The sequence below is a fragment of the Chelonia mydas genome, chromosome 4 (assembly GCF_015237465.2).
Source record: "Chelonia mydas isolate rCheMyd1 chromosome 4, rCheMyd1.pri.v2, whole genome shotgun sequence".
In the NCBI taxonomy this organism is placed as follows: domain Eukaryota; kingdom Metazoa; phylum Chordata; order Testudines; family Cheloniidae; genus Chelonia; species Chelonia mydas.
The window spans coordinates 125,552,233-125,576,001 of record NC_057852.1 but is presented as its reverse complement, the minus strand read 5'-3'; the positions used below and the strand labels follow the sequence as shown (position 1 = coordinate 125,576,001).

The window sequence follows — 23,769 nt, the reverse complement described above, 5'->3', positions numbered from 1 at the left end:
CAGACCAAAATACACCCAGCTGTGTATGGCAGTTACAGACAGGACGAAAGGTCTCCCGATCTCGGCTCAGAGAATTTCATCGTGGATCACGTCATGTATCCGCACGTGTTACGAACTGGTGGGTGTTCCACCCCTGCCTATCCTAACTGTTCGTTCCACAAGGGCACAAGTTTCTTCAGTGACAGTTCTAGCACAGGTTTCTATTCAGGACATTTGTAGAGCAGCAATTTGGTTGTTGGTGCACATATTGTCTTTTCGCTATGCCATCATTCAGTAGCCAGGGACAGTGCTGGATCTGGCCAAGCTATGTTGCAGTGAGCATGTCAGTAAACTCTGAGCCCACCACCTATGCAACTGCTTGGGAGTCACCTACATTGGAATAGACATGTGAAAGTATTTGACAGAAAAAATGGTTAGTAATCTTTCTGTAACTCTTGTTCTGTGAGATGTGTTGCATGTGTCCATTCCAAGATCCGCCCTCCTACCCCTCTTATGGGAGTTGGCTGGAAAGAAGAAACTGAGGGGCGCGGGGTTGGCGAGGCTCTTTATACACGCACTAAGGACGCGCTGCACCAGAGATGACCTGACGGATACCACTGAGGGAAACATTTCCGGCAACTGTGCTTGGGGCGTGCACACACCTACATTGGAATGGGTGTGTGGAACACAGCTTGAAGAACAACAGTTACTGAAAGATCAGTAACCGTTTTTATTAGATTCTGAGACGTTAGGTTGCTGTAACTAAGAAACTATTATGCACTCCATTGAATGTGAGTTTTATGAAAAATTCAGATTACACAAGTGATAACTTGGCTATTTTTCTTTAAATGTACAACATTTAAAGCATTAAGTGTTCAGAAAGTGACTACTTCCGTGACTCCTACCCAAGACATACTGAACTCTGTCAGTTTACAGCATTTCCCTAAAATAACTGTTTTGTTAAACCCACCAACATTCCTGATGGCGTGCATTTGCTGACCTACATTGCACAGTAAATGAATAATCTAGTACATCTGAAAACTATGTATGCTTAATTCATCTGAATCATGCATCACTAGGATATAAGATAGAAAAACACTTAGATTACTGTACTTTGTCAGGGAGAAAGAAAAAGAAAAACCACATTGTGATGGAGGCACTTGTGTTGCGGTGTGCATTAACAATGTAATGTGAAGACTCACCAACACCGTATCTTTTGCTTTACTGCTGGGTCTGAAGTGTATCCCCTTAAACATCCATTTCCAGCTCCTGAGCAATTCAAAATAGTATGAAAAGGGCATTCCCAAACAATCTTGTATCAAGTTGCCCAGATTTGCCTGCTTACTGTTGAGCAAATACAAATGGAAAAGGAATGAGCAGGGATGCTTTTGCTGATAAGCACAAAATGCAGTGTTTGGCTAGGCTTCAGATATAATTTGCAGTCATTTGAATTTGTATTCAAACCTTGGTGTATTTTTCCCCCTCAGAAATGTTGCTTTTCTAACAGCTTATATTTATCTAGCACTACAGTCATCAGAGGAAAAATCAAACATGATTTTGAAATATGACAAAATTTCAGCATTGATATTTCTGTTTCAACATGTTTTAGAGGATACAAAAGGGTGGGGATAGAAATGAAGTTTAAAAAGACTTTCCCAATAAAATATGTTTTGAGGATTGTTTCATTGTCAGTTATTTAAAAAAGGAGTTTTTTTACTTTGTTACCAGTGATTGTGTATTTGTTACACAAAACATCCCTGTCCCTCGTTTATGATTACTTAAATATATTTTGTGTTCTTGTGGCTGTATACAAAATGTGTTCCTTTGTTGCGCCTTAAAATGGGTTCCACTGTGATAAGTATTATAGTTCTTTGGCCAAAATCTTCTGACCTCTAGAAAAAATGTGTAGTTGGCTGTGAGTAGATGCACATGAGATATTGGCATGGTGGAATAATTTGCAAGATCTTCCAGTGAGAGTATTAGCATATAAATAGCAGATGCAATGACGACCATCACAGCTGAGTACATTTAATTTTTAGTTTATAAGATAGAATGGGTTTTTAAATACATAGCCATCAAGCCTGCTGAAAGACAAATGAAGTTTAGAGTTCACTTGTCGGAGGATGCCTTACATCATTTTTTTAAAAAAGGGAAACAGAGACACATAAAACAGAGCACAAGTGATTTCTAGGATGAGAAGTAATTGAGATTGCAAACCAAGTTAATTAGACCATACAAAATTTATTTAATGATCCCAGCTTGTAGTTTGCAAGCAGTGTTTTAGCGAGTAAGTAGATACAGCTTCTTTACGTGTTGTCTTTTTTCTCTTTCCTTTCTAAAATAATTAGTAACTCCTGTACATTTAGTTTTATAAACTGATTGCCTTCTATATTTTAGACATTGTATTGCTTGTTTAAGTATGAATGTGGAGACTCCGTTTTCTAAATCCTCTTAATGTAGGGGGATCAATATAAAACTGAGAAAAGGACCAAAGGCTTCATATCTTGCAAAAGTATTTTGTTGCAGGTTGTTTTGTATTTGTGTAGTTTGTTAGCATTTAGGATAAATGAGCAATGCATGTAACTGGATGGGTGATTATAATAAGATACATTAACTCATTGGATGCACAGTAGGGCATAGGCTAAAAAGTAGAGAGGAGTCGAGATGAGATTTCATCCGGCACACTATATCTTGTTTTGGGCTTATATTTTGTAAAAGAGGCCTCAGGAAGGAAGCTTCTGATTATTTTTTTTCCCTGCTAGAGAAGGACCAAGTACATTTAGCTAACTAACTACATAAGTCAGCACTGCTTTAACCTACTGCCATTGAACATGCAGTAGAATTGACAAGACATCCATTTTTCTATCACATTCCTAACATTCTGAACAGATACAGTAGGAAATATTTCCCTGTGGCCTATGGACTTGGAAGTTGGCTTCACTAAAACCAACACTGTTGTGGAAGGGAGGGTCTATTCAGGAATTCTGTCATTTTAGAAAAATGCTACTTTATCAGTTGGTTGGATATCTTTTATTTTAAATTTAAATTAATTTAGTGCTTACAAAAGATGGATTGACAATATTCATTTGAAATAATTCATTTATCCACAGAACATGTATATCATGAGCAATAACAGTTACAAACATCCCTACGCTGCCTCTTAAACATATGTTAGCTCTATATTTGAGGACTATGCTGTAGTATAAGAGAAGGTAGTTTACTCTCCATTACCCTTCAGATCTGGCTACTATGTTGATACTGACAACAAGGGTGCCAGTTGTGATGATGGCTTTTGTGATGTGGTCTCTTCTTGACTGAGAACACAGACATTTTACCTCGTTCATCGAACACCTGTTGTCTGGTAACCACTTTTGGTGACTGCTGACCTTAGTGGGGATTTAATTCTGTGGCCTAGAAGGGAAAAGCTTTATATTCCAGTATCCATCACCTGAGCTTATGTTATATTTCTGCTCAGATATTGAGGAGCACAAGAAGTAGCACACAGATTCCTGATCTGCTTGCATCAACACTTGGTAATTTATCAGTTTTGTTTGATTCATATACATTATGTTTTGAATTTTTTTAAAGTGTCTGAACTTATCTGCCATGAATTCCAAAAGGCACGTATTTCAGTGAATCGCACCATTTAAAATGACAGGTTTCAGAGTAGCAGCCGTGTTAGTCTGTATTCACAAAAAGAAAAGGAGTACTTGTGGCACCTTAGAGACTAACAAATTTATTTGAGCATAAGCTTTCGTGAGCTACAGCTCACTTCATCGGATGCATTCAGTGCATTCAGTCCACTGAATGCATCCGATAAAGTGAGCTGTAGCTCACGAAAGCTTATGCTCAAATAAATTTGTTAGTCTCTAAGGTGCCACAAGTATTCTTTTTTTTTTACCATTTAAAATGTTAATTTAAATGTATATCCTTGTGAGCTAATCGGATTGTTGGTAGTTTGAGGCTGCCATCGTTAAGAAATTAATCCAATTTAAAACTGGTTGCCAAAATTTACATTTCTTATTACAAAAAAAGTGGAGAAGCAACATTAGAATGGTTCACATTTCATAAAGCATTGATGCTGTTCGGTCTGGGTGCAACAAAAGGGCTGTATGGAATAAATGCTCTTAGCAGGTGCTGTGGAAATGGAATTTATATCAGTGACTTCTCTAACTAAAGTACTGTTGCTGCGGAGTTCTCATCTGACTGAGTCAATTGTAGTGGAATGGAAGGAGAACAAAATTGCATAAAGGGAATGATATAGATGTAATTTTCTTCATTCCACTTGTGTTAAGAAGTAACTAGTCAATAGTACCTCAGAACTTTTGAATTTCTAACTGCGATTAACCTCACTACATATTTGAAAACCAAAAGGATGATAGAGCTGCTTTTTAAAATGATATAAAAATAAACATGTTATGTCTGTTAAGAAGGAAAAGGAGGCTTAATTCCTGATAGTTAACTAAGCAGTTAAATATTTTTACAGGAAAACTAAATTTAATAAAAGTCCCCAGTGAAATTCAAGAGTGCAAACAATAAGCATAATATTTTATGAAAATGACCCCCATATTTAAAATCTGGCATTATATGTTATGCATTGTAGCACCAAGTCCACATCTACCTTTTAGAAAATTAAAACACATAAATTCTGTTTAGTGTTTGATATGCACTGCACTAGCTGAAAGCCGTAATGCCCCTAAAACCTTGGGTTGCTTTTCACCTTTCATAAATTCCTGGGTAGATTCTATACAAAAAATAATTTTCAGCTCCGTGGCTCATTGTTATTCAAACTTGATTGATCGTCGTCATTTACTCAGTGAGGAAGTTAAGTGCTCCTGTCATTTCCGAAGAGTATAATTGGGACGTTTCACAGGTCAGCGGTAGTGACAGGTTTCCCTTTTGATTAGTGTTAGACTGATAACAAAAATTACAGTTTCCTATGATTAATGTTTCCTTTAGTACCTAAATGTGCAGTTCATGGATTGTACCTAAACAAAGTGAATTTGCATCTGATTATGCCTTTTCACAGCAGGGCTTTTTATGTGCCTCGAAGTTTTTGAGATCATCCGGGTATACAAGGATGTTGCTCCTGGTTCAGTTTTTAAGTCAGCCATGTGTGATATGCAGGTTGTTTGGTGAAGCCTCTTCATAGCGAAGTTTCTCAAGCAATATGGAGGATATAAAACAAACAAAGCAATGGAAATTTAAAGTTAAGACAAGTTACGTGTCCTGAAGTCTTACCCAGGTTTTGCAATATATATAATGTATGAGTATTTGAACTAAAATGTCTCCAATATCCTAGACACAATGTAGTGGATTTAGGATAGATTATCAGCCTTAACTAAGTTTTCTTTACCTTCTGTTAGTTTACCAGTATTTTCCTCTTCCCTAAACTTGCTTCTCTTAGTGACTTTATGTACTTTTTGCACTGGCAAAAAGTTTTTAATCAAAAGCACAGAAGTCCACTGAAATCCCCCCCCCCCCCCGTCCCCCACTCCTAGAACATAACAATTAAATAAATCCATGGTATTTCCTATTTTATTTTTGATTTTTCACATTTTGCACTACCAAATTCTAGACTGAGACCATCTATAACAAGTTTTAGTTTGGTTTAATTTGTTTTATAGCTGACTTAGAAATAGGAACTGAGAGTAGAAAGTTTGACACAATCATATCTCTAGCAGGACAAACAGGCAGCTCTAACTAGCTAGAAGAGAACTAATTTGCTCCTGTCTCCTAAATTGCCTTTAACAAGTAGAAAAGGAAAAAAAATAGAACTTTGAAGCTACACTGCTAACAAACTAGTTCCTTTTCAGTCTCCCAACTGCTCGTGTTGTGCTGAAAGCAAAACCCTACAATATTTCTCTTTCTAAAGGCCAGCTGAAAGGTCTTCTAAAAGCTTGCAATTTAAAAATTGATGTGCCTCTTTGGTAATTAACTAACCCAGTCTCTTGGTGTATTTCTGTTTTAGCTGTAGAGCACTTGACCCTTTCTCTGTTGGAACTGCAGTTTGACTTCCAGTCTGGGCCATGAGAGGTCAGATGCAGCATGTGTCTGTCTTGGCCACACCAGGCAGGGATGAACTGCTTCTTTCCTTAAGATGAGGAGGAATGATTGCAGTGGGAAGTGAAAAGTAATTTAAAATCAGAGCCCTCCAGCATGCCCAGAGCATGACAACTCTCTGTCTGCTGATTAGAAGTAGTGATGGTGTGGCCAATGGGACGTCCATGGTTGTAGCTATGTATTGTTGACTTCATGGCTGATTTCAAACAAGTTTCTGGGAATTAATATTAAACCAAAAAATAATTAGGGGGAAAAAGGTACTGTTTGGTTATGATGCACTTGATAAATCTACTGTCCTTTAGGTCTTTTTAAAATTTAGGACTATCGTGTTCTGTGGAAAGAGTCAATTAAGAAACAAAGAATTCGTCCTCTAAATTTCACTTACTGAAGGGTAAATTGCAGTGTCAACAGCAACTGAACATTTTGTGTTAGCAATGAGCTTCAGTGTAGCTTATAAGCAATGCTAATGCAAAGTTTTGCTAAGTTTGTTGGTTTTTAATATACTCAGTAGACTGAGGTTTGGTTTCCAGATGTTTTTGGCTTCAGAATCTCAGTATGATTTAGAGGAACTCAAGTGTGCAGCTGTGACACACGATTAGATTAGTGAATTACATTGGTAAAATTCTGCTGCAGGGGGAAATTGCTTCTTCCTCCTGTGCTTTCTACAACTAGTAGTTGATATGAATACCTGCATGAGAGCAGTAAGTGCAGTGGGAAGGACATTAAAAGGGATAATCCATGACGGGAAAAAATTATGATAGGTGATCTAATCACCTATTTCTCTGTTGCTTTTGTTTACTTCTGGGAACTTGAATAAATGTGATCGTGAGTTCTGTGGTAAGACTGTTCATTTAATGGATCCTTTGCATTGTTTCCCAAACCCATAAAAACATGTGGGAAAACTACAATAACTCACTCGTTCTGTGATGTGTAAATCTCTTAAAATCTCCCCAAATTGGGCAAGAGAAATACAATATTAGTGATTGGCAGCATTGCTGACTTTTTAAGAGACTGCCAGGATTTGCGGATTTTATAAGTTAGCCATACAAATTCTCATCGAAGGAGGGGCAGATAATAATTTTGTGGGGAAAATTTATTGGTAGTTTTATGTGAAGGAAAGAAAGGCATTGGAGGAAGGTTGTAACGTCTCATTGACATACTCATGGCAAAAATTAGCTGAAATAAAATTTAGGAAGCTGATAGCCTCTAATATGGGTTAGTTGCTTTGATTAATTGATAGGAACTACATTTTTATTTTTTAACTACTCTTAAATATTCCATTCTATGTATAATATGGGCTGTACACATATATTTTAAAAATCCCAATAATTTCAGTTCCTTAGATTCTACATAGTAAAGTTTGCAACCTAATGATGTAATTGTTTAGGGGCTTTCAAATCAGATAAGATATTTATGTATTGCAAGTATTTTTATTTTAAAGCTGCTGTCAAAAAGTAAATACAGTAGAATCCCTTTTAATTGAATCCCACTTAATCAAGCCACAGTCTTATATCCCAATCTCCCATATCTACTGCAGACTTCACTACAGTCTGGGTTCTCAGACTGGTATGAAGTGAAGGCCCTTGGCCTGCTGAAAAGAATTGTTCCTAATGTTGGCTGGATTCTTAATGCAATCATATATCCCCAAAACAAAGTGATGCAAACAACACACCTGTTGGCTTTTCAGAATGGCTTGCTTTATTGGAGTTGTATTAGTTTCAGCATGGCTCTTTTAAAATTGTCTGGCCAGTATCCTCTAAACTAGGGAAACCATTGTGAATGTGGATGCCCTCTTCAGACAAATTGGGTATATAATTATCTTATTTTAAGATCCAGGGTCTCTAGGGACTATTTAAAAATATCCATCTATCTATTCATCCATCTATCTATCATCATTTGATAGCTGAGCAACATGCCTCAATAATTCCCAGAGTAGACTCCAACTCTGCAGAGGAGGAGGAGAAGCACAGTAAAATGGCATGGCATTAAGGCAAGTTTGAATGTCTTCGATTTTATCAGAGTTGAGGCTGCCAGCCCATCCTTTGCTCATCCTGTTTGGCCTGTTGTATGTGTTGGGGAGGCGTACACAGTGGGTGATCTTACATAACATGTGCTGAATGAGCTGAACCACCAAAACTAGGGTAGGCATTGATAAGGCTCTCTCTCACTTGCTCACTAAGTCAAGATCTTAATGTTGTTTTAACATTTTTTTTTTTTGTATTTTATAGTTTCACACTTTCTCACACTTCACCAACTGTGTGTCTTCTAATGGATAAGCAAACCTTTAAAGAAGATATCTCTTAGGGATTGAAGATGGCTTTAGAGATGAAATGTAAAACAAGGGGTCTAATCTTAGATGATGATTGAATACATAATTAGGGAAATACTTTTGGCTCAGAGGAGCCTCAGTAGTGGGCTGTCTTGCTGTCTGCTAATATTTTCAATATGAAGGGGGAAAAAAAAAGTCTCATTTTCTGTATTTTTTCCCTGTAGATGAAAGTGTCCGACACTGAAGATGATGACGATGAAGATGAATTTGTGGAGGTCCCTGAGAAGGAAGGTTATGAGCCCCACATTCCAGACCACCTGCGTAAGGAATATGGTAAGTTTGCCCAGCTGTGAAAAGCTTTATCCCTGCATGTTACTGCTGCAGTAAAGTAAATAAACAGCCATTATGAAGTAATAAAGTGATCAGTGGTGTGGGTAATCTCTCTGACTGCTGTGAGGAAGTCATTACATAGATAGGGGAGCAGCGATTGGCTCTAGATAAACAAATACTTTCTAGGAGGAGAAGCAACTGAGACCAGGAGCTTATTTCATTCAGCCATGTTCCACTATAATTTAGAGACAGAAGCTGCTCTGTGTGTGTGTGCATGTGTGCTAAAAAAGGATATTTATTTACTCAGAATAGGGTGGTAGGAGAGTATAATTGTAAACAACCATGGCTTAGAAATACTGAGGATGGTTTGGTGAAACAGGATAGGATTTTGTGCTGCTTGCCGCAATTATAGCATCTGCAGGCACACAGCCACTTAACACCCTGAAGATGGTTAAATGTGGCCCACAACCTAGCCTCTCTCTCCAATGTGAGTGTCATTGTAACAAAAGGTTAAGTGGAGCTCAGCCTCTCAGTAGTTTGTTGTAGTGTCACTAAGGAAATCCTAGATGACAAACAAAATATAATCTTCAGAGTGGTAGCCGTGTTAGTCTGTATCAGCAAAAAGAATGAGTAGTACTTGTGGCACCTTAGAGACTAACAAATTTATTAGGGCATAAGCTTTCGTGGGCTAAAATCCACTTCATCGGATGCATGCAGTGGAAAATGCAGTAGGAAGACCCCATGCATCCAATCTTGTTCTTGTCTGTTTCATTTAAATTTAGCATCCCGCTTTTCCAAACATATTCTAAAGCTTTTTGAAATAAATGAGTACTTGTAAAGTGTACCTATAAAGTTGACAGGTGAGTTACCAAAAAAAGTTGATCTAAAACAGTTACATTCCAGTACATTATTCCTTAAGTGTCTGGAGTTTTACTTCTCTGTAACATTGGGCATTTTAAGCATCAGAAGCTTTTGGTATAGAGGGAAATGCTGCCATCAAGTTTAAAAGTTAAAAATCCTTGACAGAGTAATAAGTTTTTTGTTCCTGCCTCACATTGCTGCTGATTGTGAGACTAACTAAAAATGGTGCTATGTTATCCTAGAACGTGTTGTGTGAGTGTTTTTTTACACTCTTCTTCATGTAATTTTTTAAAACTTCTGTGTAATTTGAGCTGTAGGGAAGTCAATCTGCAGCTTTTTAATGTAGAAAGCCAAATCTTTTTCTCTTTGGTAATATTAAGGTGTGTGCATCAATGTTCTCTTAAATTTTTTCCATCCATGTGCAGAATGAATTTTGTTATGTGCACCAATATCGAGGTAATGTGTGGATATGCACCACCAGTAGAAACAAAAAACCTAGATATAATACATATTTTTAAAAAGTTACCATAGGGATAATTAGTCTGTCCAGGACAGGTTAGGCATTTTAGAACTCACTACTCAAAGAATTAAATGTAAGCGTAAGAGAGAAATAAAAACGATGAAATGCATAGACCAGTCAAAAAACTGTGTGTATTTCAGGAAGTATCAAGAAGTAACAACAACAGTAATACAGGTATGTGTTGGGAGGCGAGCGTGAAAGACTGTGTGTGATAGAGACACACTGTGTGTGTGTGTGTGTGTGAGAGAGAGTGTGAGACAGAGACATGCGCTGCCTCTTTAAGTAGATTGGCATTCACCAGTCTGAAGCCTGCCTTTTCAGACACAGCAGCAGCTGCCAGCAAGCTCCTTCCCACATCCCTGTCGTGCCCCCCTCCCCAGTAGAGATGGGGTACAGGGGAGGGGGACACCCTGACATCAGCGGCCCCCCCGTCTCCTCCCCTGCTCTGAACTGCAAGCAGGAGGCTCCCAGGAGCAGCTGGCCAGGGGCTCCAAGGCAGAAGGCAGGAGCAGCACAGCAGTGGGCGGGACAGGCACATGAAGTGAGTGGCATTTGGTAGACTGCTCGGCAGCCGCGCAACTTAGAGGGAATTTAGGTGTGCGTATATAAATCGAGAAACTGGCAATTAGAGTGACCTTTTACTTGTGACTGTCTCATACCATGAAGATTGACTACAGTGTGTGGGAGGTCTGCAGTAGTTAACAAAGTCAGCTCAAGGAAACCTCAAAATATCGAGACATGCTAGTGAGGCCTCAAACAGGATGAGATCCCCATTGTGCTAGATAAGCATCTTTGAAGATGCAGACCCTACCTTGGAGAGCTCACAATACTAAACCCAGCGCTATATGAAGGGTGGGCAAGAGGGAGACAATCAAATATTTACAATATTTATATATATGATATCCATTTTTATAAATGTTAGTGTAAGTACATCAGTCAGTAAATAATCACTTGCTCCAACTGCCTCTCAATTTAGCTATATAAATATTGGCTCATTCTGAGTAGGGATTGTAGTACTAGAAGGAGAGGATTTGCACTAGGCATGATGGGGAGTCTGGTGTATTTTGCCTTGACTGTACCAAGCACTGGAACTTGGCTTCCATGTGTGGTTTAACAGCAGCCTGAAGATTCTTAGCATAATATATAAAAAGTCAGTTTAATCCTCACCACCTTCCACTCCAAGTGCAAAGCGCATGACTTCATCCTGGCCTCCTCTATCATAAACACATAGCAGTGTGTTCATTGAACCCCGCAAAACAATGCCATATTGAAACAAAACAGTTGCACACACAATTCTTCCTGTGGGAAGAGGATGAGAGAATGAACAAATCACACGTGACAGATGTCAGTCACATCATTTAATGCACTTACTGGAAGGTGCTCAGATACTGCATCGATGAGAATTTATATAGAATAGAATAATCCGTTCCTTATTTCTATATATAATGTAGCTAATAAAAAGATACTCTTCTACTTCTTTTTTTTTAACTGAAGAACCAAAATGCCGATTCTCCCTTTCTCCCCAAATCTCACAGTGATATTATGCATGTATATAAATCTGGGTAGAAGCTAAGGGACATACTTCTTATGAACTTCATAAACCTTTATTTGATTTTCTTTTAAAAGTTTGTTCTTAGCAATTATTATTTCTGTTGTGTTCCTGAGAGAATATGAGCTCCTTCTCTGGTGGATAAAATTACTGTTTTAAGGCCCCAATTCAAGAAACAATCCTTATTCAGAAAAGCTCTTAAGCACATGGGAATGGATGAAAACATATACTTTAGTGCATTTGTAACTTACTGGGCCAAACTGCTCTGTTTCCATTGTGTAACTATGGAGTAATCATGTTGACTTCAGTGGAATGACTCTGGATTTACAACAGTGTAACTGAAAACTGCATCTGCTCCACTGAGTTCAAATCTTGTTGGGCTTATATTTTTAATCAAAAGATTCTAAAAGTTAAATCTCCCGGTGACATGGTTCACTTTTCTAAATCAGAAAAGGCCTGATCAAAAACAATTTATATGCACTAAAGGGCCAACTTAGTATGGCCCAGATTTGTAAAGGTATTTAGGCATTGCCCTATTTACACTTGCTGTGCTCAGCATTGCAACACCTATGTCTGATTTTCAAAAGAAATTTAGGTACTTAAGAGCCAGAATCTCATTGACAGTTGATGGGATTTAAACCCTTAAGTGCCTAAATCACTTTTGGAAATGAGACACAGGGTCCCAAATCAGTTAGGTGTTGCAATGCTGAGCAAATCAATACCTAAATACCTTTACAAATCTGGGCCTAAAAGAATAAATCGTGTGCTTGGTAAAGATGTGTGATGTGATAGCAGGAGACTCAACTGTGATGAAGGGTTAAATATTTAACTAAATATAGACATTTGTTTTTTCCAGGTACAAAAGGGTCAAAATCGTCCCTGGTGAACTCTATTGAAATCAGTTGAATTACCCCAGCTTTATACAGCTGAAGGGTTATTTTGCTAGCTTAGTTTTTAATTCATGTGAAATGCTTTGCATATAGGAAACAATGGAATTTTACATCTCAGTTCAGAAGTCTAATATATTTGGAATCTCTTAACTACAGCATATTACGCCTTCAATTTTAAATACACTCTTGCTGTTCTACAGACTGTCTGAATAATTTAAAGGTTTCCTCCCCTTCTCCCCTCGGCCTTGATTCTGCACCTGAATAAACAGTGAAAGTCGAATAGCTCCTCAAATTAATATTTTATGTTATGTAATAAAACAAAGATGTAATACACAACCACTGAAATTTATAAAATGGTAATTGAAATGTCATATCAGAAAGTCAGTTAATTCTCTTTCATTTCTCTTTGGGAAAATGAAAGTATTTACCAGTGAAATGAATTGCAACTTCAAATACCATTTTTGGTTACAAATTTATATTTGTTGCTCCACTGAGATCTAAAAAGTTTTTGTGCCAAGGGAAAATTTACTTTGGAGAGAATATATAGATATAAATGTTGCAACCCCAAAAAGTTACAATAATATTTAATGGCTAAGATAAGGAGCTGAGCTTTATCATGGAACTGTAGGATGGGGGGAGAAATAGACAAGTCAATTTGAATCTCCATGTGTAAGATGAAATGTAAATTTGTTAAAAGAATTTAGGTGATTAGGTAACTGAAGTGTGAAGATATAACCCATTAGGGGTGTCATGCCAAATTAGCATTACCAGACTTTTAACGACCTCCCATTTGTATAATCCCTATTTACACTTGCACCTGATGTCTGTAGTGGGACAAGGGGCCAGCCATTTTGCAGTATCACAGAGTTATTCTAAATGCATGTTAAAAGAAAAATGTCAAACACTTGTATAATAAGACACCCCAGATTGTGTGTTCATCTAGAAAAGACGCACAAATTCAAATGAAAAGGAATTAATACAGAAAATTATCAGTATAACTTTATTAGAATTGGTTTTGATACTTTTTATTGAAAATACTATCACTGCTATTGACTTAATATTTTTTCTTCCAATGACTTCTGCTCATCCTCCACGAAAGGATTGAGCCACAGTGCCAGGATAGTGTGGCAAAGCTTGTTCTATTACCATGCATGCTGTTCCTGTTGTGTGGATAATGGACTTCAGTCTTCAGGACTACATATCATTTTTGTTGCCCTCCTCTGGATTGTCTCCAATTTGTCCACATCCTTTCTGTAGTGGGGGGCCCAAAACTGGATGCAGTGCTCCAGATGTGGCCTCACCAGTGCCGAATAGAAGGGAATAATCAGTTCCCTCGATCTGCTGGCAGTGCTCCTACTAATGCAGCCCAATATGCCATTAGCCTTCTTGGCAACAAGGGCACACTGACTCATATTCAGCTTCTCGTCCACTGTAATCCCCAGGTCCTTTTCTGCAGAACTGCCCCTTAGCAGTTCGGTCCCTAGCTTGTAGCAGTGCATGGTATTCTTCCATCCTAAGTGCAGGACTCTGCACTTGTCCTTGTTGAACCTCATCAGATTTCTTTTGGCCCAGTCCTCTAATTTGTCTAGGTCACTCTGGGCCCTATCCCAAGGCTGCTGACCAGTTTCAATATATGAAGGCAGATGCTCTTGATAGTGTGGAATTTTATAGTGAGAACAAGATCCTTAAAGCTCTTTTATTTCCCCCCCTCCCGCATTACCTCAGACTTGCCTGGGTTCAACTTTAGCTAAATGCTGATTTTGGCTAGGCAACAAAGATATTTGGGTTGTGCTGCTTGCTTATGACACAGAGCAGATGTCGAGCTGGATGTTGTCTGCATAATGCTAGCACTTCAGTCCATGTTATCTTGTCAGCCCCTCTAGTGGCTTTGTAGAGATGATTGATGAATAATATGGGGGGACAGAATTAGGCCTCTGGGGATCCTTAGAGGTCTAGGAATGGTTTCCCATTCAGATTCTTTGGATTTAAGATAGCTCTTTGCAAAGACTTCTGATGAATTCTTTAATTTTCCCCCACCTCCCCCCACAAAATCTGTAAAAAAAAAAAAAAAAAAAAAAAAAAAAAAAATTTTTTTTTTACTCTGTTTTTACGTAGTTGGCTTTCCTTAATGGTCTCAATGAATAAAGCCTTCGACACTAGACTCCTTCATTATCTTCGGAGGCTGTACTTGGTGTGGGTTTACTTTTCCCCCCTATATCCATACTTTATTAAACTCATCTAACAGAACCCCACATCTACTGGGTGAATTTTGTTAAACATTCTGCCTAAAATGAAGGTCTAAGTGTTAGGTGAGCTCTGTCTCCACTTCCTTTTTCAGGCTTAGATTCAGGAAAGCACATGCTTTAGCTAACTTCCAGTAGGGATGCTTTGTGAGTCAGGGACTCAGTCACTAAAGGATTGTATATTCTCCATGTAACACAATTTGTTTAGCTAATATCCTAGGTCTAATATGCTGTGAATCTTGAGTTTCATTCTTGGGATCTGGACTTCATAAATTCTAAGTCTTATTTTTCCTCAGTTGAGTGTAGATGCATTACAGAACTCAAAATCCTCCTTCCCAGGCTCCATGATCCTGCCCTGTGTACCTCAGGACTAGGAGTTGCACAGGGGATGTCTCAGTGCCCCTCAGGTTATATGCAGTCATTTTTCAGAAACTTGGAGAAGACCAAAGTAAACAGACAGAAAAACATTAGAATTCATAGTTCCATTGACAGAAATTAAATTCAGAACCAAGAGTATGATAGAGCTGCAACATTAGCACTAAACGAATTAGTCCATTAGGTTACATGGAGAATTTGCAGGCAGTTATTGACTTCTATAGGGGAAAAACCCCAGAACAGCTATTGAAAAGGGAGTAAGAGACAGCATTACCCCCTGCTTTCTGTACCCAGCAGAACTTAGGAGCCTCTTCCTCCTCATCAGAAGACAACAGTATTAACACACAATTAATTATCTTCATTCAGAAGATATAATACCTCTGATTAAACAAGCATATTTTTTATTTTTTAAAAAAGGAAGTATAGACTAAAGACTTTTGTTAAATTAAGGTTGCTATTTAAAAAAATCTTCAAAAGTGAGGAAATGAATAGTTAAGATTACTGACTACATAATTGAAATAATACTGCCCTTAATAAATGGTATATCAGAAATCTGCCTAGAGGTGATGGTCAATATTCAAATTACAACTGACTTTGATCCACTGTATACAAAAAAACTTAGTTTTTTCTCAGTGCATGCAATTGTTAGAAATATTTTAGTTGTTAATTTAAAAGTAAAATTGATACATTACATTCATGTTAAAAAATCATATTCAGACAAAAATATCCCTTTTACAACAACCCATAAAGAAAAATAATACAATATATTTGTCATAAAATATACCTAAGAATTGAATATAAATTGAATATTTGCACATTTACAGAAAAACGTGATTAAAATTTTTCTACTTCCAGGAAAATGTTAAAATTGTTTATCTTTCTCATATATACAAAGGAGTAGATCATGAAAATCCTTCCACAATTCCATGCATGGGTCCCTCTTGTAAGTAAGGTCCTCCTGAAATCTGTAGGCCCTTCCTCAAGTTGGTCTCCCACTGAAGAACATAGAAGTTGAAGGTGCTGAACACTGCACAACACAATCAGCATCTTGTAGGTTTGTCCACAGGATTAATTTTACAAGGGGACTGCTCACGTGCACATTAATAGGGTGGCAAATTTGTCACAGAGCAGTCGTGGTAAATTAGTAAAAGTTGCAGGTTCAGGGGAATATAGTGTGTCATCGGAGCACTCTTGTCCTAGACTAGATTAAAAATGGGGCAGAGATAAGGTTATAATGAGCATTAAAGTTATAATTGTTAGCATGTCTATAATTGTTTTGTCAAACCACATAAGATGTGTAATGTAATTTAATTTCTGTAATTAATGACCTTAGCTATTAATTATGTTTTCTATAGCTTAGGATTTTTAATGTGCAGTTACAGCAACTTGAATGAAAATTTGTTAGTGAACATGTGTGCATTATAGGGGGAGTTGGTAGTGACCTTTATATTTAGGTTGCCTAACACTTTTCATTATAAAAGATTCTTTCAACCTTTTTTCAGGAAGCTCTGTATATGTCCATGTGATGCATTGTTTTTATCATGCATATGATTACCTCACTTGCACTCAGTTGAAACATCTGCATTTGCCAGAATTAAATCTAACATTTCAAACCTCCTAGCACTTCAAACAGCTGCTTTGGGGGTTTTTTTGTTTGTTTGGTTTTGTCAGATACCTCGTACGCCTACAGGACTAGAAATGGGTGCCATCAGAAACGGAAGATTCTGAGCTTTCCCAGTGCAGCGTACAATACTTGGAGCCCTGGAAGGCTCCAAGATACTGATAAACCATTTTAGATATTTTTTTTAAAAGCTCTTTTCAGTCATTTTTTAGAAACTTTTTAAACCATTTAGTTTTTTCTTTGCCTCAGAGGTTTGTATAGCTGAAGTCATGTTACCCAGGGAGCCTGCCTTCAGAGGTGGAAGGATAGGAGAGATGATCCCAGTAAAGTGGTTTAAAATAAAGCAAACTCTAAAACACTTCTGAAATTAATTTCAAAATACATGATGCCATGTGGTATGAAAAGATTTTAGCACCTGTTGGGGATGATCTGCATAATTCACTCAAGGTTTCATCCCTCATGAGAATGGAACTCTCACAAATAATGACACCTTTATAATACATTATCACATATGATGATTTGTTTACACACACTGTGTATATGCATACATAGATATTATAGATTGGATTCTGAACCACTGAAGACAATGGAAGCTTTGCCATTTGTTTTTGTGGGCATAGGTTCAAGCTCTGTGTGGGAGTACTTCTGTGTGTTCATATAGAACATGCCTTGCAAAATTCTCTTCACCCAGCTTACTGTATTTGATGAGTAAAAATATCTTTAATTTTTTCATGATCATGGTGGTAACGGGTGAGTGGGTAAATATTCTACCCAACCTGGTAAATTTCCATGAGAGATTTGCGTGTGTGTTTGTGTGTGTGTATGTGTATTAATATAAATTACACATGCTTTGCTTGGGTAGGACTCCTTAAAATGTGAAACAGAAATTAAATATTATATTGCTCCAGGAAAGTTGCAGTCCATAATACTTGTTTATATTCTGTCTCCATTTTTTCAATTAAATGTAGGTGAATCTGAAGTAGTTAAATTTAGTCTAAATCCACACAGCTGAGGAAACCTGTGCTCTTTCTTTCTCATTTCTTTCTCTGAATTTTGACTGAGGGGCTTTTATCTCCTCCTAATCCCACCATTTCTGTCAGGACATAATCTCTTTCTCAAATTTACATTTTAATTACAAGGCCAGCTGAACTAGCTAAAATCAATAATGTCAGCATTCAGCAGCCTAACTTTCAGTTGAAACCCCAGCCTCTCTATTTCCTACTATCGATTTATCTCTTGAACACTGTCTACTTTATTGCTTCAGGCAAATAGGTGCCATTTGGTCAATTTAAACAAAAAGGGGTATTTGGACATTTTTATGATTCTTTCTAAAAGCAGATATTGGAACAAATTTGAACCCAGGTACTGTACTTCTGCTAGATGAAATACAGGGAATAGCTGAATTCTATAAAGGAATTTTACTTTTAAAATCACGTTCAGTGTCTTGTATTTACAACACAAATATAGAAGTTTCATCTGTCTGCTTTGGGGATTCTTGCTTTATCTTGTCACCAAAACTAATTTTATAAACAAATGTTAAAATGTGTACACTATAACAGTATTTGTTAATGCTGTAATAATGTATTTACCTTTCACGTGTTTAGCCATCTTTCTTTTAATGGTTTAAAATAACAAATCAATGAAAAAATATTTTGTTCTTGCAACCCTTCAGAATTCCTGTATTGATCTTTTGGTTGTGATTGTATATATCTAAATGTCACATTGTTCATTTATCTCTCTTGGCTTTCCTGTGTGTGTGTGTGCGCGCGCCGGTTTAACTCAGTATGATAAGTGAGTGATTATGCTTTGCACATACAGTGTAGGAATCAGGATTATAACTAAAGTTTTGGAACAAATTTGGGACTTTTTTTTTTTACATAGGTCTTTTTTCCCCTCTTGAGTATAGAACTGCTAAGCTTTTTTTGAATATTAGCAGTGACTGAAATAGAAGTGCCCAGGACTCTTGGGTACAGCCTGTCCAGCCCCTTGAGAAGGCAACTACAAAACGAGTTTGCAAAGATGGATCTGCCATTCTCCCATTGGTGAAAAGTCAAAATCACCACCAGGTGGACTATAATTGAGGATACCGATAGCCCTTGTTGCTTCAGGTGTAGCAAGTAGTTCAGAATACACGGAACTGATGATCGCATGGGCGAGACCCCTTTCTGTGCTGTCCAGATCCACTCTTCCACTTTGCCAGGTATGTGGCCCTAGTGGATAGTTTTCTGTTCCCTAAAAGAACTTCTTGAACCAGACCTGAGCATGCTAACTCAAAGGGGTTCAGCCCTGGAGCTTCCAGCCCATGAGATGGAGGGACTTGAGATTCGGATGATGTAAGCATCCATGATCCTCAGAGATGAGATCCAGAAACGGAGATAGGCTGATTGGTGTTTCCACCGAAAGATCCAGAAGGGTGGTAAACCAGTGCTGGCCAGGTCGGGGCTATCAAGATCAGTTTGTGACTTCTTCTCTGACCTTCAGCAGGACCTTGTGTATGAGAGGAAAGGGGGGAATGCATAGTAGAGAGAGTCTCTCCAGGGAAGGAGAAACACATCCATGAGTGAGCCAAGGCTGTGATTCAGAAAGGAACAGAACTGAAGACACTTCCTGTTCGTTTGGTTGCAAAACCGGTGTATCTGGGGAGTTCCCCACCTCTGGGAAAATGTTCTTTACAGTATCTGGGCGGATGGACCATTCGTGATAGGAGAAAGACAAGTGGAGGCAATCCACTAACTTGTTCTGTCCCCTTGGGAGATAGGAGGCTTCGAGGTGAATTAAGTGGATATGCAGAATTCCCACAGGCAGAGAGCGTCCTGGGATAGGTGTTTCCCCATTCAAGACCTTAGCAATGTGCTCTCTACTCTACTTGTCCTGGAAAGTAGCCTTCTTGGTGGCCATCACCTCGGCCATAAGGGTCTCGAAGATTAGGGCCCTTACTTCACAACCTCCATACACAGTCTTCTTTAAGGATAAGGTCCAAATGTGCCCTCACCCAGCCTTCCTCCGAAAGGTGGTGTTGCAATTCCACAATAACACTTCAGAGATGATCTCCACAATGTTCCTTGAGAGGCTGTTCTGCCGTCTAATAGACCTCCCTGTTAAGATTCCACCCCTTCTCAATATTTAGCCTATATTTTCCTCTGCTCAGTTTCATCCCATTACTCTTAATTATCATTGCCCTTATCTATCTGGTTTCCAGTAAATTTTGCAGTGCTCATATCAAAGCCAATTAGAATGAATTTTTACATAGGATTTTTTAGACACAAACACAGTCACCAGCCCAATGCTCAAGTTAAGAAGTGGAAGTAATAGGTGAGCATGCTATGTATTCAGTGCTGCCGGTTAAGAAATGAAGGGTGGGATAGATGATGGGAAAGACTTCAAGCAAACTGGGTTGTTTTCCAGATGAAGGCTGCCACAGCTTGCTCAAACTTTCCTTCCCATGGAACAATAGTTCTTGTTGTTTTGGTTTTACAGTTTGTACTTGGGTTCGCATCTCTTATAAAGATGCTTACTTTATTTGTTTGAAAAGTGCAAATGTAAACTATCGGATAAGTGCATGTGATCAGGTCTCCCTCTAGTGGCTGGCCCTCCTGGAGAATCAGAGCCTATTACTACTACCTGCTAATGGAGCGGCTGTTTTAGTTCAGCAGGTAGAGGTCTATGGTTTTGATCTATCTTATCTAATCTAATCTAATCTAACTTTCACTAATCTTAAGTGTCTGTCTGCCTATGTAAAACAGTTATATTGCCCCCATCACTGCAGTAGCTGAGCTTTTGGTGCTGAAGATCTTGCAGTGGGTTTGTTCCTCAATCATGTCAGATTGTCATAAGGATGCTAGTTGGTGGGCATGCCCTGTGCTTCTGCAGGCACTTAGGTAGATGCTTTATCTTTGAAAGTAAAGAGTGCTCTTTTTTTCCTGATGGTTATCTACAAAAGAAAAGATTCTGGTAGATTGCATCTGTTTGAGAATATACTAAAGGATCAAAGCTCTTTACATTGTCAGTGGAGCTGTTTCTCCTTTTGCAAAACACTTAAGAAAAGAGATCACATGTCCAGCCCTTCTGAAGCCTGTTCTATGTATCTGAAGGGCCAGTATGGCAATTGGGAATCACCAGGTTGGAGGAAAAGCCTTAGCCACACAGCTCTTTCCCATTAATCATGCTCCTTAACTAGCTGTGGTGATGGTAGGCTGTAAGTTGTTGTTGGACCTGCTATGTCAGCTCTACACCACCAATGAATATCCCTACATCAGAGCTATTCCCCTGTGCCTGCCTGAGCCAAGTTTAGGTCTGCTTTGCACAGGGAATGTTACACCAAAGGAGCCACAGCACCGGGGAGCCTATGGCTATTAAGTCTGTTTTCTTTCTTCTGCTGCTCTGCAACTTTATTTATTTTTGCATTTCTGTATTAGATAGGGAACTTCTCTTTAGCATCACTCATGGATATAATATTCATAGTTCCTTTCACATACTACTCTGCCTTGGATTAGCAGTGAGTATGGTATGGACTCTGAGAGGGCTGATGTGAGACTATTACCAGCCACAATCATGTCAAAAACAGTGTAGCAATTTGGACATCATCTTTTTGTTGTTTAACTTTTCTTTCCTGGTGGGATAATACAAAAGTGTCATAATGAGGTTTTACTGTTGATATGGTAATAATACTTGTTTGTACCAAAATAATAATAATTTTCCCATAGTAGAAATAGTAGTGTATCTACTGGCTTGTATCAGTAACATACTGGTTGATGCCATTCCAACGAAAAATAGTTAGTGAGGTAGCCACAATCTATCCACTGCTTTGATAGCCTTACCAAACACTCTGATGTAGTTGTAAGATTTCTCTTTTTAAAGACTTTATTTTTCGCCTCCTAAACATGCTGGGTTTTTTTTGTTTGTTTGTTTGTTTTGTTTTTTTTCTGCAGGGTTGGAGCCCCAATCATCTCCGAAAGTGTTAACAAAAGGAATGGTCATGAGGCCAGCTTTGCTGAGCTCCCAGTCAGAAAGGAATGAAGAGGAACTTGATCCAACTTGTGCCGCTGCAACATTGAAACTTATCCAAGATAAGCTACCTAAGTTACCATCCCTAAACACCAGGTCATGATCATTTTATTTGTTTTAGAAACATCACTATGATGTTCCTTGGCTCTTTTAGTTACAAAAGCACTCCCAGAAAGTACACCCAGAAACGGGGCAGGCTAGAAGAGATTAGGCCAGGGGTTCTCAAACTGGGGGTTGTGACCCCTGAGGGGGTCTCAAAGTTATTACTTGGGAGGTCATGAGCTGTCAGCCTCTACCCCAAACCCTGCTTCGCCTCCAGCATTTATAAGTGTTAAATATTTAAAAATGTGTTTTTAATTTATAAGGGGAGTCATAATCATAGGCTTGCTGTGTGAAAGGGGTCACCATACAAAAGTTTGAGAACCACTGGATTAGGCTATAAAATATTACTTATTTGTATTTAAAATACTTTTTTTATACCCAGTCTTAACACATGCTGATTAGAAATCGAGGTTTTGCTAATCATTTTTTGTAGATTCTTTAGAAAATCTTTTACTAAGAACTTATCATAGGGATCCCATCCAAAAAAGGGTTCTGTTTTCTGGGGGAATGTTTTGGTTTGCAAATCCTAATACTAGGTTAGCAAATAAATAGTTTCAAAAGCCTTGGATTTCCTGGTGACTTTCTGTGTCATAAATGCCAGCTATTGAGGCCTGTCATACTGATTTCAAAGACTATCGTTTGTCAATCCTATTCAGAGCTTCCTGAAATTTCAGTCCTGACTATGAATTACAGTAGAATCTCAAAGTTACGAACACCTTGGGAATGGAGGTTGTTCGTAACTCTGAACAAAATGTTGTTGTTGTTCTTTCAAAAGTTTACAGCTGAACATTGACTTACTACAGCTATGAAACTTTACTATGCAGAAGATAAATGCTGCTTTAACCCATCGTAATTTAAATGAAACAAGCATAGAAACAGTTTCCTTCCCTTGTAAAAGCTTTATTTTTAAACTTTCTCTTTATTTTTTTAGTAGTTTAGATTTAACACAGTAGTGTATTGTGTGTGTTTGTTTGTTTGTTTGTTTTTTTGTCTTTACTGCTGCCTGATTGCATACTTCCGGTTCCAAATGAGGTGTGTGGTTGACCAGTCAGTTCGTAACTCTGGTGCTCATATCTCTGAGGTTTTACTGTAGCGGAGATTGATATGCCATGCTTGCAAATCTCTGGGTGTGGACTCTAGTATTCTCTGTGACTGGAGTAACCTGCTAATGGACTGGCATCTCCCCAAATGACACTTGTATAGTGTAAAAAGCTAGCAGAAGCTGAAGCACAATCTTGCAAAGGCAAAGTGCTGTACTCCATTAGTTTTCTAGAGGGTTTAATCAATATGGCAATAACAAACTAAACTTAAAAATTTAGATTTCTAAATTCAAAAAAGATGTTTATGTGTTTTAATACTATAAATTAGTAAAACCATAATAATTTGGGCTACTGAAGTGCTTAGGCTCTGCAACTTCATGTTTTGGGTTTAGTGAATTGTTATCTAACATTGCATAACTGGTAGTGGACATTCTTTAGTCAAATAGTGGAAGGCCATCCCTTTACTTGCTAATGATGCACCTGGTAAAAACCCCTTTATACCAATATACTTTGGAGTACTGTGTTTGAGAACAGCTAACAACCTTACCTACCTCTTTTCTTTATACACTTTTGTCCTTCTGTAACACAAAACTTCTGCTAAGGGAAAGGTAGAATTGGTGGTGGTGCTGAAAACCCCAATAGCACAAGTCTGGGAGATGGAATGCTGTGGACACAAAACAAGGATGTTGCAATCTACGTAATGACAGTACAAACATGGACATAAATCTACAGAAGCAAGACGGTTCTGAATTAGGTTTTCAACAACAACCTCACTGTGGCTTCTGTTGTACTACACCATCTATGATCCATTATTACATCACATACAGACCTTTAGGGCCCCACAAGCTGCTTTAAAAGATTTTTTTCACAGTCATGAGCTGAGTGTTAATATAAGCTTAACTATATATTGTGCTCTGCTTGTA

The 23,769-nt window shown here is 38.1% G+C and overlaps 1 protein-coding gene across 5 annotated transcripts in view; it reads left to right on the top strand.

The window, feature by feature from the left end:
- Nucleotides 1-23,769, top strand: part of UVSSA (UV stimulated scaffold protein A) — a 94,425-nt gene that overhangs the window by 32,751 nt on the left and 37,905 nt on the right. For all 5 annotated transcript variants that reach the window (XR_005225249.2, XM_007063697.4, XM_037898249.2 and 2 more), the window contains 2 exons: nt 8,536-8,644; nt 21,629-21,800. Coding sequence is in view for 4 of the 5 variants with exons in the window: in XM_007063697.4 (XP_007063759.2) it covers nt 8,536-8,644; nt 21,629-21,800 (281 nt within the window). In the remaining variant the exon portion in view is untranslated. The remainder of the gene's footprint in view (nt 1-8,535; nt 8,645-21,628; nt 21,801-23,769) is intronic.